General features: G+C 56.7%; 3 protein-coding genes across 4 annotated transcripts; all 3 read left to right on the top strand.

Annotated features, from left to right (window-relative positions):
* The first annotated feature begins 32 nt into the window (after positions 1 to 32).
* Positions 33 to 2,852, top strand: PFDN2 (prefoldin subunit 2). Its single transcript, XM_072358650.1, has 4 exons — positions 33 to 176; positions 255 to 343; positions 2,105 to 2,228; positions 2,335 to 2,852. The coding sequence occupies exons 1-4, from the start codon at positions 108 to 110 to the stop codon at positions 2,506 to 2,508; spliced, it is 456 nt and encodes a 151-aa protein (XP_072214751.1). The 5' UTR covers positions 33 to 107; the 3' UTR covers positions 2,509 to 2,852.
* A 594-nt stretch (positions 2,853 to 3,446) lies between these two features.
* Positions 3,447 to 8,793, top strand: LOC140263662 (V-type proton ATPase catalytic subunit A-like). Its single transcript, XM_072358711.1, has 14 exons — positions 3,447 to 3,564; positions 3,640 to 3,768; positions 4,322 to 4,536; positions 4,715 to 4,852; positions 5,123 to 5,274; positions 5,872 to 6,034; positions 6,157 to 6,265; positions 6,348 to 6,470; positions 6,554 to 6,668; positions 6,735 to 6,798; positions 7,023 to 7,226; positions 7,625 to 7,719; positions 8,112 to 8,283; positions 8,656 to 8,793. The coding sequence occupies exons 1-14, from the start codon at positions 3,483 to 3,485 to the stop codon at positions 8,746 to 8,748; spliced, it is 1,854 nt and encodes a 617-aa protein (XP_072214812.1). The 5' UTR covers positions 3,447 to 3,482; the 3' UTR covers positions 8,749 to 8,793.
* Positions 8,794 to 12,577: 3,784 nt separating this feature from the next.
* On the top strand, positions 12,578 to 16,693 carry LOC140263668 (uncharacterized). Of its 2 annotated transcripts, XM_072358722.1 has the most exons (7): positions 12,578 to 12,910; positions 13,129 to 13,766; positions 13,974 to 14,230; positions 14,417 to 14,502; positions 14,892 to 14,983; positions 15,509 to 15,611; positions 15,934 to 16,693. In XM_072358722.1, the coding sequence occupies exons 2-7, from the start codon at positions 13,742 to 13,744 to the stop codon at positions 16,508 to 16,510; spliced, it is 1,140 nt and encodes a 379-aa protein (XP_072214823.1). In that variant the 5' UTR covers positions 12,578 to 12,910; positions 13,129 to 13,741; the 3' UTR covers positions 16,511 to 16,693. The 2 variants fall into 2 exon arrangements, with proteins under 2 accessions (XP_072214823.1, XP_072214821.1); XM_072358720.1 differs by having other exon boundaries at positions 12,578 to 13,766.
* The last annotated feature ends 1,457 nt before the right edge of the window (positions 16,694 to 18,150 follow it).

Genomic DNA, 18,150 nt, shown 5'->3' with positions numbered 1-18,150 from the left:
TCCGGTATACACCGGAAAAGCTCGACTCGTTGTAGGTCTGCGCCGGAAGAGAGACCGCCCAGTTTCCGGTGTGCGCCGGAAGAGGCTCAAAACGGTGGGGGGGGAAAATGGCGGATAGCGCGAAGGGGCGGCCCGCCGCAGCGGGGCCTGGCGGGAAGGTGCTGACGGCGGAGCAGGTGCAGGGCGGGGCTTGGGGACGGAGGAGGGAGGATCCCGGGATCCCGGCATGAAACCCACGTTGGTTGTTTGCGCAGGTGGTTGCTCGGTTCAACCGGTTACGGCAGGAACAGCGCGGCCTGGCGTCCAAAGCGGCGGAGCTGGAGATGGAGCTCAACGAACACGGGTGGGGGGGGACGGGAGAGGGTAACGGGATGAGAGGGGTATGGGGACATGGGGGGGTATGGGGATAATAGGGGTAATGGGGATATGGGGGGTATGGGAATATGGGGGTAATGGGGACATGGATGGGGTATGGGGACATGGGGGGGTATGGGAATATGGGAGGGGTATGGGAATGGGGGGGGGTATGGGAATAGAGGGGGGTATGGGGACATGGGGGGCTATGGGGACATGGGGAGCTATGGGGACACGGGTGGAGTATGGGGACACGGGGGGGTATGGGGATATGGGGGGCTATGGGGACATGGGGAGCTATGGGGACATGGAGGGGGTATGGGGACATGGAGGGGGTATGGGGACATGGATGGGGTATGGGGACATGGGGGGGTATGGGGATATGGGGGTAATGGGGACATGGGGGGGTATGGGGATAGGGGTGGTATGGGGACATGGAGGGGCTATGGGGACATGGGGGGGTATGGGGATATGGGGGTAATGGGGACATGGGGGGGGTATGGGGATATGGGTGGGTATGGGGACATGGAGGGGCTATGGGGACATGGGGGGGTATGGGGATATGGGGGTAATGGGGACATGGGGGGGGTATGGGGATATGGGTGGGTATGGAGACATGGGGGGGGTATGGGGATAATGGGGGTAATGGGGACATGGGGGGGTATGGGGACATGGATGGGGTATGGGGACATGGGGGGGTATGGGGACATGGAGGGGCTATGGGGACATGGGGGGGGTATGAGGACATGGATGGGGTATGGGGACATGGGGGGGTATGGGGACATGGGGGTAATGGGGACATGGGGGTAATGGGGACACGGGTGGGGTATGGGGACACGGGTGGGGTATGGGGACATGGATGGGTATGGGGACATGGGGGGGTATGGGGACATGGATGGGTATGGGGATATGGGGGGGTATGGGGACATGGGGGGGTATGAGGACATGGGGGGGGTATGGGGATATGGGGGGGTATGGGGACATGGATGGGTATGGGGACATGGGGGGCTATGGGGATAATGGGGGTAATGGGGACATGGGGGGGTATGGGGACATGGAGGGGGTATGGGGACACGGGTGGGGTATGGGGACATGGGTAGCAGTGAGTCGGGGGGGTACCTGGGTAATGGGGTGAGGGGGAAGGGAAAAATGGGGGACGTTAGGATAGGGGCAGTGGGGGGTACCAAAGAGAGAGGGTGGGCCGAAGGAATGGGTTGGGGGGGTATAATGAAGAATGGGAGGGCATTGGGATGTAGGGGTGGCCGGGATAAGGTAGGGGTGCAAGGATAGGGGGGGGTTAACTGTGAATGGGGGAGGCAATGGGATAAGGGGAACCCCGGGGGTGTGGGTGTCACTGGGGATGTTGTAAGGGGGGCGGGGACGTGGGGGGATGCAAATGGGTGTGGGGAGGTGGCGGGGAGGACGCTGGAGGTGGCACTGGGGGTGTGAGGGACACCAGGGTGAGGACACTGGATACGTGGGGGGGCACTTGGGGATATGAGGAGGACAGTGAGGGTGTGTGTGGGGTCGTCGGGTATGGGGGTGATGCTGGAGGAATGTGGAGGATGTATTGTTGGAGATAGGAGTGACACTGGGGGTGTGGAGGTGCATGGAGATGGAGGGGGGGGGGGCTCCTGGGATGAGGAGGAACCTTGAAGGATGGTGGGAGGCGACACCGAGAGTGGCAAAATGAGGGATGCTGGGAGTGATGCGGGGTGACAGGGGGCTGACAGGACCCCCCACCCAACAGCCTGGTGATCGAGACGCTGCGGGAGGTGGATCCCACACGGAAGTGTTACCGCATGGTGGGGGGCATCCTGGTAGAGCGCACTGTCAAGGAGGTGCTGCCCGCACTCGAGGGCAACCGTGAGCAGGTAACTCCAACCCCCCCCCTGTCACCCACAGACCCCCTCAGTTCCCTCCCCACGACTGCCCTAAAGCCCTAAAGCCCCTCCTCTCCCCCTCTCTTTCTCCTCCAAGATCAGCAAAATCATCGAGACGCTGAGCCAGCAGCTGCAGAGCAAAGGCCGCGAGCTGAACGAGTTCCGTGAGAAGCACAACATCCGCCTGGTGGGGGAGGATGACCCCCGACAGCCCCCCAAGGATGGCACTGAGGGGGGCAAGGGCGGCACTGCTGGCGTCCTCGTGTCCTAGCCTTGTCCCCCTGCTGTCACCTGCCCTCCCTCCCCTCGTTGAGCGGTTTTGTTAAATAGATGTGGGGATTTTGGGTCATAAGTGTTCTCCGGTTATGAAGTAGTGGAGGTTGGAGCCCTGGGAGGTGGCACTGTGGGTGGTGACAGTAGTGGCACTTTGAGGACGCCCTTGAGCTGCCCTGTGACTGCCGTCGGCCGCCGCTTTCCTGCACCACCCCTGGGCTGTGGGGGAGGGGCACACGAAGGTGTCACTTCTGCTGGGGGTGCAGGGGACAAAAAGCCACCGGGACGCTGCCACACGGTGTCACTTGGATCCCTGTGTCCATCTTTTGCTGTTGCTCTTCCAAAAGTGTGTTCCTTTGGCAAAGGGGATGTGGGCAGCTCTGTGTGGGGGGGGGGTCAAGAGGGCTGGCACTGGAGGATGGGGGGACAAGGGGATGTGGAGATGCTGGGGGCCTCGGGCACACACAGTGGTGTGGGGATGAAGAGACGTGGGCTGGCACTGGGGGATTTGGGAGCGTGGGGTCATGGAGGTGCTGGGGGTGGCATGGGGGACGCAGGGACAACAGGGAGTATGGGGATGCTGGGAATGGCATGGGGACACAGAGATGGGCTGGTACTGGGGGACTTGGGGACAGGTGTTTATGTTACGGGGGGGCTTTGTGGCCCCGGGGCTGGTGCTGGTGGGGAGGAAAGGGAACACGACCCCCCTGTGGATATGGGGGATTGTGGGGTGAGGAGTAGGAGGGGACACGGGGGTGGCAGTGGTGGCAGTCAGGGTTGTCCCCCATCCACACGAGCCGGTTGGGTGCTGGTGTGTGCCGGTATGGGGTAGGGACAGGAGGGGGCGTGCTGTTGACTGTACACAGCCCACACCCACAGTGACGCTGGGTGCAGCCGGTTCCCCCCAGTCCCCTGTGGTGACCGTCCCCATATAATGTGGGTGCCACCAGCTATGCCATCAGTGCCACCGCCATGGAGAGGGATGTGGGGACACGCATGGCTGACGTTGAGAAGGAGAGCCAGCTGGGCACTGTGCATGGCGTCTCAGGGCCCGGTATGGCTGCATGTTGGGGACAGGGGTGACACCTCTTGGGACAGACAAGGGGGTGACGGCACAATGTCCCTGCAGTGGTGTTGGCCTCACGCATGGAGGGGGCAGCCATGTACGAACTGGTGCGTGTGGGACACGCGGAGCTGGTGGGGGAGATCATCCGCCTGGAGGGGGACATGGCCACGCTGCAGGTGTATGAGGAGACCTGTATCCTTGTGGCCACGCCTGTCCTTGTCTCCTCCTGACTCCTGTCCCCCTGACCCCTTCAGTGACATCGTTCCCTTCTGTGAGTAACCTTGTCCTCTCCTGTCCCCTCTCTCATCACTCCTGATCCCTCCAGTGATCTCATCCCCTCCCGTCCCCCCATCCTTTCTTCCCATCCCCTCCCATCCCCGTCCTGCCTCCTCTCTGACTTTGTCCCCTCCAGTTCCCTCATCCCTTTTTCTGTCCCAATCTCTTATCTCTGTGGTCTCCCACCTGTCCCAATCCCACCCACTCTCCCCATTCCTGTTCCCATGTCCCCATCCCCTTCCGTCTTTGAGTGCCTCTGTCCCCTCCAGTTTCCTTGTCCTCATCTCCCGTCTCTGTGGTTCCTATCCTGTCCCCATCCCCACATCCCCCACTTCACATCCTTCTCCCCATCACCCACGTTCCCAACCTACGTACCCACCTCCTGTCCCTATCCCTATCGTCTACCCCACATCCCCCACCTCACGTCCCCTTCCTGCTCCGTCTGCCCTCTCCTGAGCTCACCGCACAGCGGGGCTGCAAGTGGGGGACCCGGTTCTGCGCACGGGTCAGCCGCTCTCGGTGGAGCTCGGTCCCGGCATCCTGGGCTCCATCTTCGACGGCATCCAGCGCCCTCTGCGGGACATTGCGGAGCTGACGGGTAGCATCTACATCCCACGGGGGGTCAACATCCCCGCGCTGTCGCGGAACATCACCTGGGACTTTGTCCCCAGCAAGAGCATCCAGGTGAGGACATGGGAACGTTGGGGGGGCACGCAGGGACGTGAACAGAGCATGGGGATATGGGGACGCTATCTTTGGCAAGAGCATCCAGGTGGGGATGTGGGGGCACCCTTCTGCTCCCACTGGGGGGGCTGCCCAATCCCACTGCCTCCCGGTTACCCTCATGGTCACCCCATCCCAGGTTGGCAGCCACGTCACCGGTGGGGACATCTATGGGACAGTGACAGAGAACTCACTCATCCAGCACAAGATCATGGTGCCACCCCGTTGCCGTGGCACCGTCACCCACATCGCGCCGCCGGGACACTACAGCGTCTCGGTGAGGGGTGGCTGATGTGGTGGTGGCATTGCACAGCACTGCTGTCCCCAGATGTCCCCAAGGGCATGGTAGTGGAGTGACGGCTTCCTGCATGTCCCTGAGGATGTGATGGTGGTGGGCTGGTGTCATCCCATGGCACCGCTGTCCACAAATGTCCCTGAGGACGTGGTGGTGGGGTGGTGGCATCCTGCCGTCCCCAAATGCCCTCGAGAACGTGGTGGTGGCATCCCAAGGTTCTGTAGCCCCTACATGTCCCCAAACGTCCCCAAGGATGTGGTGCTGGAGCTGGACTTCGAAGGTGTGGCCGAGAAACTGACCATGATGCAGGTGTGGCCGGTGCGGCAGACCCGGCCCGTGGTGGAGAAGCTGGTGGCAAATCACCCCCTGCTGACCGGACAGCGTGTGCTGGATGCGCTTTTCCCGTAGGGATTGGGATGGGATGGGATGGAAATGGAATAAGAGGGGAATGGGAGTGGGATTGGGATGGGGTGGGGATGAAGACAGGACCGGAATGAAATTTGGTGGAAATGAAATGAAATGTGGGTGGGAATGGGAAGTGGATATGGATTGGGATGGGGATGGGATTGGGGATGAAAGTGGGGATATGGGTTGGAGGGATTGGGGGTTTAGGATGGTGGACTTGGATAGGTGGGAACTGGGGGCATGAATAAGGGATGCGGGTAGGGATTGGGGGATGGGGGTAAAGAACAGGAACAGGAGTGGGGATGATAATGGGGAGAGGAGTGAGGACAGAGCGGTGATGGGACAGGGATGGGGATAAGGATACGGAATGGGGGACGTGAGAAGAGGGAACAGGAAAATAGGATTGAGCTGGGAATAGAAGTGGGTGACGGACAGCACTGGGAACAGGGTATGGGATAGGGGACAAGGAGGACAGAGATGAGGGAGAGCAGACAAAATAGGGATGGAGGTCAGCATGGGGACAGATGGGGGCAGGATGGAGTTGGGGATGGGAACGGGCGTGGGCAAAGAGCGGCCATGCAAGGGTCCGTCCCCAGGTGTGTGCAGGGTGGCACCACGGCCATCCCCGGTGCTTTCGGCTGCGGCAAAACCGTCATCTCCCAGTCCCTGTCCAAGTACTCCAACAGCGACATCATTGTCTATGTGGGCTGCGGGGAGCGCGGCAATGAGATGTCTGAGGTGCTGCGGGACTTCCCCGAGGTGAGCGTGGCAACACAGGGACAGTGAGGGGACAGCGGGCCAGGTGGTGCCAACAAGGGTTCCATCAGAGGGGTCAGCGGGGCCAATGAGGCTGATGGTGCTCAAAGTGGTGCCTCCCACAGCTCACCATGGAGGTGGATGGGAGGATGGAGAGCATCATGAAGCGCACCACACTGGTGGCCAACACCTCCAACATGCCTGTGGCTGCCCGTGAAGCCTCCATCTACACCGGTAGGCAACAGGGGACGGTGACAGTGACAGCAGCGGCTCTGCCACTGGTGCCACCCCGTGTCCCCTCCCTCCCCCACCGCAGGCATCACGCTGTCCGAGTACTTCCGTGACATGGGGCTCCACGTCAGCATGATGGCCGACTCCACCTCTCGCTGGGCCGAGGCGCTGCGAGAGATTTCGGGGCGCTTGGCTGAGATGCCGGCGGGTGAGGAACTGAGCATCCCCAGCATCACCCCGGTGTCACTGGCCATGGGCACTGGCGTTACCGTGCCACCCCATGCCCCACAGACAGTGGGTACCCTGCATACCTGGGCGCTCGTCTGGCATCCTTCTATGAGCGTGCGGGGCGGGTACGGTGCCTGGGGTCTCCACTCCGTGAGGGCAGCGTCAGCATCGTTGGAGCGTGAGTGTCAGCAGGAGGGGACAACACAGAACCACCCCAGCCCACTGAGTGTGCTGCACCCCACAGGGTGTCACCGCCCGGAGGGGACTTCTCAGACCCTGTCACCTCAGCCACGCTGGGAATCGTGCAGGTGAGCTTTGAGGTGCCTGTGGGCCCCATATTTGGTGTTCTCCAGGGATCCCGTATTTGGGATTCCTGTGGTTTCCCATGGAAGTTCTGTTTTGTTTTCCTCGTGGCTCCCGTACTTGGGGTTCTCACAGATCCCATAGTTGGGGTTTCTCATTGGTCCCATATTTGTGTTCCCATGGATCCCCTATGGATCCCCGTGCCAACCCCCCGCCCCTGGTCCCACAGGTGTTTTGGGGTCTGGACAAGAAGCTGGCACAGCGCAAGCACTTCCCGTCGGTGAACTGGCTGATCAGTTACAGCAAATATTTGCGGGCGCTGGAGCCCCACTACGAGCAGCTGTACCCTGAGTTCCCCACGCTGCGCACCCGGGCCAGGGAGATCCTGCAGGAGGAGGAGGATCTGGCCGAGATTGTGCAGCTTGTGGGGAAGGTGGGAGTGAGAGGGTGGGTCTGGGTGGGAATAGGATTGGGTGGGAGTGGGGTGGGGTGGCGTGGGGATGTGGTGGGAATTGGGATGGAGATGGGGTGGAAGTGGTTGCGGATTGGGATAAGGATGGGGTGAGGATCAGGTGGGGAGGGGAAGGGGATTTGAATGGGATGGGGGTAGGATTGGGAAGGGGCTGGGGATTGGGAGGGGGATGAGATTGGCTAAGAATTGTATTGGGATGGGGATAGAATGGAAATGGGATGGAGGTGGCACAAGACTGGAATAGGACAGGGATGGGTTGGGGATGGAGATAGTATGGGGATGGGGATGGAAAGGGATGGGGAGGGGAGCTGTGGTGTGGGGACGAGATCCATGGCATGGGGATGTTGCCTTCCTCACAGGCATCCCTTGCTGAGGCTGACAAGGTGACACTGGAGGTGGCCAAACTCCTCAAGGATGACTTCCTACAGCAGAATGGCTACTCCTCCTACGACAGGTACCGTGTCTCCATGTACCCCCGTGTCCCCATGGCACCCCTGTGCCATTCCCATGTCCCTACAGCGCTCCCACATACCCACACCACCTCCACAACTCAAAGCCACCTCGATGACCCCGTGTTGTCCCCATCCCATCTCCTCATGCCTGTGTCCCCAAATCCCCATGCCATCCCCCTGTCCTCGTGGCACCCCTGCACACCCTTGTTCCACATCCATATCACTGGGACACCCCCATGCCCCTTTGCCATCCCCATATCCCCACACCAAACCCATGTCCCCCTGTTCCCACATCCCTATGCCACTTCTAAGTCCCACGTCTCCATAACACCTCCACGTCCCCAAACCCCGCACCACCCCTGCGTCCCCTTGGGGTCCCCCCGCCGCCCCCCAGGTTCTGCCCCTTCTACAAGACAGTGAAGATGCTGCACAACATCATCACCTTCTATGAGCTCGCCCGACATGCCGTGGAGGCTACCGGGGCTGGTGAGCGCCGTGTCACCTGGGCTACCATCCGTGAGAACCTTGGGGACATCCTGTACCGGCTGAGCGCCATGAAATTCATGGTGGGAATTCGAAGGGGGAGGGTCACTTATGGGGAGTTGGGGGGTATTTATGGGAGATTGGGAGACACTTACATGAGATCTGGGGACACCTGTAGGATGTCACTTATTGGGGTTGGGGGATGCTTATAGGGAGTCACTTATAGGGAATGGGTGTGACACCTGTAGTGGGCAGGAGGGGTCACTTGTTGGGGGTTGGGGGACACTTAGGGTCACACATCGGGTGATGATGGGGGTGCTTATAGGGGTCACTTATAGGGATTTGAGAGTACAGTTATAGGGGGTTAGGGTGCATTTATAGCAGCTTAAGAGGTCACTCATAGGGAGTCAGGGGACACCCAGAGTGACATAGATGCTGCTCTCCCCCCCAACCAGGACCCTGTGAAGGATGGTGAAGCCAACATCACAGCTGCCTTCACACAGCTCAACGAGGACATGCAGGCAGCCTTCCGCAACCTGGAGGACTGAGGGTTGGACCCTCTGCTCCAATAACCCCCCTCACCCCAATAAACCTCTGCCCCAATAAATCACCCCTCACCTACGTCAGGATCTGCCCTTGGGGTCCCATCTGTCCTCATGGAATGGCCTGGGTTGCAAAGGACCACAATGATGATCCAGTTCCAACCCCCAGCTACCGGCAGGGTCACCGACCAGCAGCCCAGGCAGCCCGGAGCCGCATCCAGCCAGTCCCCACTCAGTAGGCAATCAATCCTTTGTTTACCACCTCCGTGCCCTGCTCCTTTCGTGAGTCATTTAGACGGGTTTAAAGCAGCCGTGTCTGCTCTTACCTTCCTCTCCCACATTCCTTTCCCTTAAACATGCGTATTTTGTATTGGTGTATCTCAGAGGTTTGGTCAGGCTCTATCTCAGAGTGACAGCTGTTTTGTTCAGTGCCAAGGCAGTCCGGGGCTTTAATGGTATTCAGTGGGGCTTTAACGGTATTCGGTGTTGATAACGACGGGGTCTGGCTTTCCTTATCAATGCACTGGTCTGGTCGTTGGATTATGGTATGTGAATGTTTAGAAAGAATGCAACGGGGAACAGGCAAAAGTGAAAAGCAACATCCGTTTGAACACATTTTACAGGCATTCATGAGCACTTTGCACAGCATTCCTGGAGTTGTTTGCTTGTTTCTTCCCTCCTCCCTTCCCCCTCCTCTTCTCCCCCCTTCCCCTTCTATCTTTGTCTCCTGTGACCAAGGAGAGCCCAAAAGGAATCCTCCATCCCCGGCACTTCTTCTCCCCGCGGTCTCTGCTGCCTCAGCGTGGCCAATCGTAGCATAGACTCGTAGAATCGCGTAGGTTGGAAAAGCCTTTAGAGTCCAACCACGACCCAGCCGTCCTCCCCCAGCTCTACCAGCTCTCCGCTCAGTCGCTGCCCCGAGCACCACATCCAGACGGTCGTTAAACACAGACAAAGATGGGGACTCAGCCACCTCCCCGGGCAGCCCATCCCGGCGCTTAACGACCCCTTCTGTAAAGAAGCTTGTCCTGATATCCAACCTAAACTTGCCTTTCAGGTACTGGCAGAGAGCAATCAGGTGTCCCCCTCAGCCTCTTTTTCCCCAGACCAAGCAGCCCCAGTTCCTTCAATCTCTCCTCATAGGGTTGGTTCTCCAAGCCCTTCCCTGGCCTCATTGCCCTTCTTTGGACCTGCTCCAGCACCTCCATGTCCTTTCTGTACTGGGGTGCCCAAAACTGAACACAGAACACAAGGTGGGACCTCACCAGTGCCCTGTACAGGGGCAGGATGACTTCCCTAGTCCTGCTGGCCATTCTTGACCCAAGCCAGGATGCCATTGGCCCTCTTGGCCACCTGGGCACACTGCTGGCTCATATTCAGCCCGCTGTCCATCAGCACACCAAGGTCCCTTTCCGTCTGGGAGCTTTCCAGCCACACCTCCCCAAGCCTGTAGGGTTGCTGGGGTTGCTGTGACCAAAATGCAGGACCCGACACTTGGCCCTATTGAAGCTCATTCCATTAACCTTGGCCCATCCATCCAGTCTATCCAGGTCCCTCTGCAGTGCCTTTCCCACCTCAGGCAGATCAACACTCCCTCCCAGCTTGGTGTTGTCTGCAAACTTACCGAAGGTGCACTCAATCCTCTCATCAAGGTCATTAATAAAGATGTTTAATAGAAGTGACCCCAGCACCGAGCCCTGGGGGACAGCACTTGTGACCGGCCGCCAGCTGGATGTAACCCCACTGACCACAACCAACCCTTTGGGCCCAGCTGTATTTTTTTACTTTTATCCAAAAGTAGGATGTTTTCCCCCAGAAATCTCTCTTTTTATCCCCAAAACAAGACCTTTAGTCCCCAAAGTATCACGTTAGGTTCCAAAATTAAGACATTTTCCACCCTAAACATCAATTAAGATGCCAAAGATGAGCCATTTTCTCCCGAAATTGTAATTTCTTAGAAGAAAAAGAAGACATTTTCTGCCTTAAATACCACATTTTATTCCAAAGATACATTTTCTACCCAAAATTGTCATTTTTATTTTCTGAAAAATAAGATGTTTTCTCCCTTAAATATCACGTTTTATACTAAAAATAAGATGTTTTGTCTCTTACCTACCATGTTTTATCCCAAAAATGAGACATTTCCTCCCCAAAATATCAGTTGATTCCAATATAATTCCCTAATATAATACATTCTCTACCCAAAATACTGCTTTTTATCTCCCAAAGAGGACATTTTCGCCCCAAAATATTCATTTTTATTACAAAAATTTGCCCATTTTCTCCCCAAATACCGCTTTTTATCCCCAAATTTTCTACCCAAAATACATTCTATGCCATAAATAAGACAAGTCCTCCATTAAGTATGGCTTTTTGTCCCAACACAATCCATTTTCTACCCAAAATAGCACATTTTAGCCCATCAATAGAACATTTTCTTCACGAAACACCACTTTTTAGTCCGAAAATATGACAGTTTATCCCCAAAATATCTCTTTTGAACTCCAAAATAGGACATTTTCTCTCCAAAATACTACTTTTTATCTCCAAAATAAGAAATATTTTTCCCCACATTCCGGTTTTATCCCCCCAAATAAGACAATTTTCCCCCAAAACACCGCCTTTTCTTCCTAAAATAACACAGCTTCTAACCAAAATACCCCAATACATCACCCAAACAAGACATTTTCTACCCAACATAATGCTTTTTTTTCTCAAAGGTTAAATATTTTCTCCCCAAAGCCCCCATAATTATCCCAAACGTTGGGCATTTTCTTTCAAAAATACTGCTTTCCATCCCCAAAATTTGATATTTTCACCACAAAATTCCAGTAGTATGACATTTTTTTCCTTAAAAGAATGCTTTTTTATTTCCAAATGTCTTTTTTTTAAGGGGGGGGAGGGGGGTGGGGGAAGGGGGGGGGGGGGAAGTGATATTTTGCTGGAGAATATTTTTTATTTTGGGGATAAAAAGGGGTGTTTTGGGGAGAAAATACCTTCTTTTGGGGACAAGAAGTGTCATTTTCGGGAGAGAATGTCTTCTTTTTGTTACGCAAAGCCATGTTTTGGGGAGAGTATTTCTTATTTTGGGGATAAAAGGCAGTGTTTTGGTCATACGTCATACTCCTGGGATAAACAGTGGCATTTTGGGCTGAAAATGACTTCTTTTGGGGATGGAAAATGTTAACTTGGAGAGAAAATATCTAATTCTTGGAATAAAAAGCAGTATTTTGGGGAGAAAAGGCCTTCTTCCTGGGATATACAGTGGAGCCCCACCAGCTTCCGTCTGTGGGCTGAATGGAATGATTTCCAACAGTGGTCTCCCTGTGGACAGGGTTCCCTGCAGCACTGGGGCTGTGCTGCTGCACTGCCGGGCTCCCAAGTGCTGCATGAGCCCCGGCTGTGCAGCAGGCCCTGAGCAGCATCCCTGCCCCATCTGCACCTACAGGAGAAGAAGGAGCGGGCGAGGAGACATGGGCGCGCCTTCTGGATGCAGTGAGTATCCCCTCATTGACCTTTGCCTAGCCAACAGCAGCCGGGCTCCCAGCAATGGGCTGATGGCCTGGATTACTCCATTTACAACAAATGCAATTCACCACTGAAAAGACGTGTTTGTGTTTTTGTCTTCCAAACTGTATTGTGACTGCAAAGGCAGTGAAACTCACCGCATGGTCTTCAGTGAGCTCGAAGGCCAGCCTTCCCTCAGTGTCCAAAGGGAGTAAATGAGTGCTGCAGCCAGCGAGCTCCCGGTCACCAGATGACAGACGTTTAGGACTGAGAAGCTCAGGATACACAAGGGGTCCAGGACTGGGGAGTGCCAACCAGCACGGGGCAGAGCTGGGCTCCTGCCGTGCCATGGCAGGTAGCAGGCTGCTGTGCCAGCGTCATAATGGGCAGCTGCCAGCACTGGCCACGCTGTCACCGCATCGCCGTGGCGACGTCTGTGACACGGCCACCCGGCAGGGTTCTGAAGGCAGTGCCCAGTGCTGGGTCCTCCATCCTGAAGGAGCATCTGACCGAGAGCAGACGCATCTGGAAGGGATGAGTTCCCACATGGCTGTTGCCAGTGCGGAGCATCTTGCTGCGGTGAAGCGGGCCAAGATGAGATTCTGGGAGGATGGCCCTGCTCCACAGCGTGACTACAGAATGCCAGAGGTCACCGCCAAAGGTACGCGGGTCCGCAGCCCCCACTTGAGCAGAGCTGCCACCAAGTCCTGGCGCTGAGCGGGCCAGACCCGGCACGGGGACCGTCTCAGGGCTGTCTCCGTCTGGGGCAGGGGACGGAGACGACACTTTCCAGCTGCCACCTCCCTCCCGGCCCGAGGCAGTGGGAGCGCTGGGAAGCGGCAGATGCAGAGTGTGACCTGCTTTTCTTCTGCCCTGCAGAGCGAGTTGCTGTCTGGGATGCGGTGGCCGCGCACATACAGGAGCAGCTCCTGCTACGCAAGGTGGGTCGGCGCCTTCTTCCTGCTTGCCTGTTTGGAGGGCTGGAGAGTCCTTTGCGTTTGGCCACAGAAGGCAATGACTTCCCCTCCACAGAAAGCAGGGAACTCGGCCCCAAAACCCCTGTAAAGTACCAGTGGGCCTCGTGCATACGGGCCATGACTTGTGCTATGTGGTGTAGTGTGCTGGGGCTGATCCCAGTCTCTGGAATCTTCTGGCTTCTTCCCTGACTGCCGTGCTGCGATTTTGGAGGGCAAAGGGAGGGAGAGGAGCGGGCAGCTCCTTCCCAAAGCTCTCCCGCTGCCTTGGCCTGAGCTTCTGAACAGTGGCAGAGAGCACGGCAGGACCCAAAGCACAGTCCCCGCACAGAGTAACCTTCAGCTCTTCCTCCAGCCTTAACCCTTTGGCCCTTCTCTTCCATGCACAGGGGGTCCGAGTTCCCACCTTCGGTTCCTTCAGCATCGTCTCTGAACGGATCGAGGCTGAGGGTAGAACTGTGACCGTGCAGTGGCCTGCGTTTCACCTGGCCAGGAACCTTGCGGGCATCCATAACCTGATGAAGAACGAGGAATACCCGTCAGGTAGGAGGGGGCTGAAACACTTTCTGGCTGCCCAGACAGGACAAATGGGGCTACGGCCTTCAGTCTCAAAAGCAAACCTCCCCTTCCACAAAGCCCGTCCAAACATGTGCTTTCCCTGGCTGCTGAATGCAATGAGTCTCCCTTGGGGAGGCAGCGCTGGAAGAGCCACCACGTGATGGGCTCTGACACTCTGGTGTGATTTTCCAGGCCTCAAGCAGGTGGAGACCCTCCACTACGCTGAGGTGGCTGAGGCCGCATCTGTGAGCTGGCAGACTGGGAAGGCCTGCATCTTTGGCACCACATCGCTCGTCTCCCACTGCCTGAGGAAGGGGGAGAACATCGCCTTTGTCCTGAAGGACATCGGAGTGCTCCTCATCGAGGGATCCCGAGTCCAAATGAAGTTCTACTATGACTTCCTGGAGAGGATCAGCGGGAAGGAGAAGCTGGAAAAGGTTGTTTTCCAGGTGAGGTTTTGATTTCTCCACAGCCCTTGTGCTGCCTGCACGTGGCTCTCCAGCTCCTGGCCTGCTGCTTGGGCCATGCAAGAGCTGCGGTGCAGCCAGCTCTGCCGGCCTTGGGCTCCTCCAGCACTCTCCAGTGCCTCAGCCATGACAAGGACGTCCCTCATCCTCCCTGTTCCTCCCCTGCAGGCGCCCTGGCTGCTGGACATGGTGGTGTCCCGGGTGGCAGCGGTTGCCTCCCTGACCTCCTCTGGCCGAGTCGTGGTCTTTCCCAGGTGAGTGCATTTGTGGCTGCAGCCCATGCTTGATGCAGCTGCTCAGCCTCCTGCAGCAGCGTTTGCTCCTTGTGACCACGAGTGTCCTGCCATGGGAACACAGGCAAAAATAGCTCAGAGGAGCAGGGCAGACAATTGGCACCTCTCGTGTTCCAGCTTGTCCTCAGATAGATCTGATGGGAGAGATGAAGGAATTTAGGTGACAGTTTCATCCCATTGTGGCCCAGGTGGCTCCGTTTCTCAGGACAGCCCTTGGTACTGGGGCTGTCGACACTGGGGAATAACGGCCTTTAGGCAAGGTGACCGTCTGCCTGTGAGCAGGTGATCAGAGTGAGCAAAAAAAGCAGCTGGAGCCCTGGCTCACGCTCGTGTCTCCTCCTTTTGTCCAGGTTTCAACGGGAGTTTGCACCCAAACCACCACCCGGGAAACGCTGCAAAGCCTCCAGAGTGCCATTGCCACCTCTTGGCCAGGACAAGAAAGGTAAAGCAGCCGCCAGCTCCTCTCCATACCACATACAAGCAACGTGCGATGGGAAAATGCCCAGCCCACCATCACCCAAAAGCTCTGACTGCCAAACCGTTCATGCCAGCCTGGCACTGCCTCTCCTCCTGACCACACGTTGCCCTCATGAAATCCAGGATGCTGGGTGTGATGTTCCCGCAGTGCCCCCATCCCTGGGTACGGCAAGAGCCGGGGGGGTCCTAGGCCTTGTCCTCTCCCCAGGAAATGAGCCCACAAAAGAGGCTGTCAGCTCACAGGCACCACCCAGCTCCTCTTTCCCAAAGCAGATGCCACTAATGCACTCCCAGAACAGAGCTGCATCCTGGAGAGGAGGAGCTGGGCACAAGGCACAGAGGGCCCGCGGTCTCTGGAGATCGCATCTGTGAGGGGAGCAGAGCAGCCCTCTAGTGTGGTTCCGCTCAGGCCTGAGCAGCCCTGCCTGTCAGCAGGCCAGCAGGTTCAGGATCAGTATCCTCTGACGAGCTCTCTCCTTCCCAATTGCAGAGGAATCTCCAGCATTTCCACCCCTCCCCGGCTGGATCACTGTCACCTTTCTGGTGGAAGAACAGCCAGAAGAGACAACAAGCGATGTCAAGAGGAAGGACAGGTGAGACTGCAGGCTCAGGGTTGGGGTCTGCACGGGCTGTTTCCCTGACCTGGAAAGAGCCCATTCCCCAGCCCCACACAGTCACTCTTTGGGGCCACACAGCGGTGCTGAGTGCAGCACAAGGAGGGCTGGGATGAGGCTGCTGCCAGCCCCCATTTCACATGGCTGGCCCCTCTCTGGCCCTCAGGAGAGCTCCAGTGCAACCAAAGAGCTGTGCGTGGGGAAGACTGCATTGCAGCCAAGGGTCCTGGCTCGGGGTTGCAGGATACGGCCCCAAAGCCATCACCCACTCAGGCAAACCCCTCCCTCTGTGTCTTTTCAGTCAGCTGCCAGCTGTCCCGCAGGCGCCTTCTGCCAAGGAGCAGCCTGAGAAACAAAAGAAGGCAAAACGCTCCACCAAAAGCAAGGAACCGGAAGGAAAAGGCTCTCCCAAAAGCAAAGAGGCAGAGCTAAAACACTCCACCAAAAGTCAAGAACCAGAAGGAAAAGGCTCTCCCAAAAGCAAAGAGGCAGAGGTAAAACGCTCCACCAAAAGCAAAGGGACAGCGGTAAAACGCTCCACCAAACGCAAAGAGGCAGAGATGGGAACAGCACCGGCAGCGCAACCTCCAAGTGCCAAAGAAGAAGAAGAGCTCGACTTTGTGAGAGTCCCCACCATTGAAAAAGTGCCGAAAAAGAGCCAGGCCAAGCCCAGAAAGCACAGTGGAGCCCCAGCCCTGCCGCAAACACCACTGGCAGCCCTATGGACCTCATGCTCTGACACCAGCCTGCCCAAGGAGCGCACCAGCAGAGCCTTTGCTCTGATGCCACTGCGGCACAAGGGGACCGGATGGATGCAGAGTCAGCCAGCAAAGAGCAAAGCGGGGCTGCCCAGGCGGGGAACGTCCTGTCCACTCTGAGCAGGGCATGGGGTGCCCAAAAGAAGCAGAGCTCCACCTGAGGCTGCCAAACAGCTGTGCCATTCCTACCTGTGCCATTCCTGGGTGCCCATCTGAGCCCTTATTGGTTCTGGCTCAAAGTTGGCTTTCTGAGGCACTTCTTGCCATAAGACTCTGACTCAGGACATGAGAGGTGGCTGTGGCAATCACCGTCACTTGGAGGACAGTTTGACATTGGAAAGTATTTCTCTGGAGCTGTTTGCCTTTGGAAGAGAGTGCTCAGGAGTGTTTACTGCTGGAAGATCTGGCCTGTGACCAAAACCTCACTCCAGCTTGGCATGGGAGAACTGGGGAACGATCCCATCGTATCCTGTGAAAAACAGGATGCAGGTGGGCACCTCCCTTACTGCTGAGATCCCCAAACCAGAAGCTGCCACTCCAAAGAGAGCTAACTCCACCTCTGTTGGACTTATATCAATAAGTTGGGACAATTGCTGTTCTCATCAGCCAAACAACACCTGATGACCCGTCACTACAGAAGATCAACATCTGGACTCCCGTGGTAGTGACCATCTCTCTTTCCTTTCCTATAAAGACTGCTTGCTTTTATTTCCTACCTTTTATTTCCTACCTTTTCCTTATTGCCCGTCTTCCCTTCCACATCTCCCTTTTAAAATAAACCTTCAACACTTAACTCCTTGTGTCTTAATCTCATTGTCGGGTACGTGTATATTAAAATTCCCTCCCTCTCGCTCTGATCATGGGAGTGAGACAGTGTCACCTCGGTGAAGAAAAGCAGAGGTAGAGGGACAATGGGGACTCTTCCTTCCGAGACCCCTTGGCTCTGACAGACGGGGTGCCTGCATTCCTTGGAGCCTTGGCACCTCAAGTTTCTCATCTTCCAGTGTCACGCTCTCTCCTGCTGGCACACCCAGCACACCAGAGCCCACGATTTGCAGCATTTGAAAGGCAGAATTGCGTGTGAGGCTGGGCCTGGGCCGGAGAGGAGACTGTTTCCTTCCAACTTGCAGCTCCTTAAGATCCCAGGTGGGAAGAGAAGGGCTTTTGGGGGGACTCGGGTATAGCTGAGGAGCAAAACACTGCAGCTGGGCACTTGGGAAGGGACAAAGAGAGGCAGAGAAATGGCTGCCTCCCTTCAGCGCTGACCTGAAGGCATCCCCAGGGGTTGCATCTGGGTAAAGAACTGCCCTGTGTTTGGAGAACCGTCTCTCTTCTTTGTACAGAATTCCATCAGTTGTCGGATCGCAGGTAAAGAGATGGAGGGAAATACAATCAAGGCCTTGCAGAAATTGGTCCTTTGCTGCGTTCTGGCCACTGTCAGCCCCACAGGGATGCTCTTTCCCGCTGAAATGCAGGTCCCAAGGGAAACAATTGCAACTCCCCACTTAACAGAAGGATTTGCATTCTCTTCCCATCCGTACTTTGAGTAAGCACTAGTCCTGTGTCCAAACAGATTGTTAAGGTGCCATGTTGCAACTGGATATCCAGAGCCCGGTTTAGAAGCCAAAGAGAAGCAGCCCAAGTCTGCTCCCCAACTCCTCTCCCAGTCAGCCCACGATGTGCAGCATTGAAAGGCAGAACTGTGCGTGAGGCTGGGCCTGGGCCGGAGATGAGCCGCTGAGGCAGCGCGTGGGCGTTGC

The sequence above is a fragment of the Excalfactoria chinensis genome, chromosome 32, assembly GCF_039878825.1.
Source record: "Excalfactoria chinensis isolate bCotChi1 chromosome 32, bCotChi1.hap2, whole genome shotgun sequence".
Classification (NCBI taxonomy): domain Eukaryota; kingdom Metazoa; phylum Chordata; class Aves; order Galliformes; family Phasianidae; genus Excalfactoria; species Excalfactoria chinensis.
This window is presented reverse-complemented; position numbering and strand designations above follow the sequence as displayed.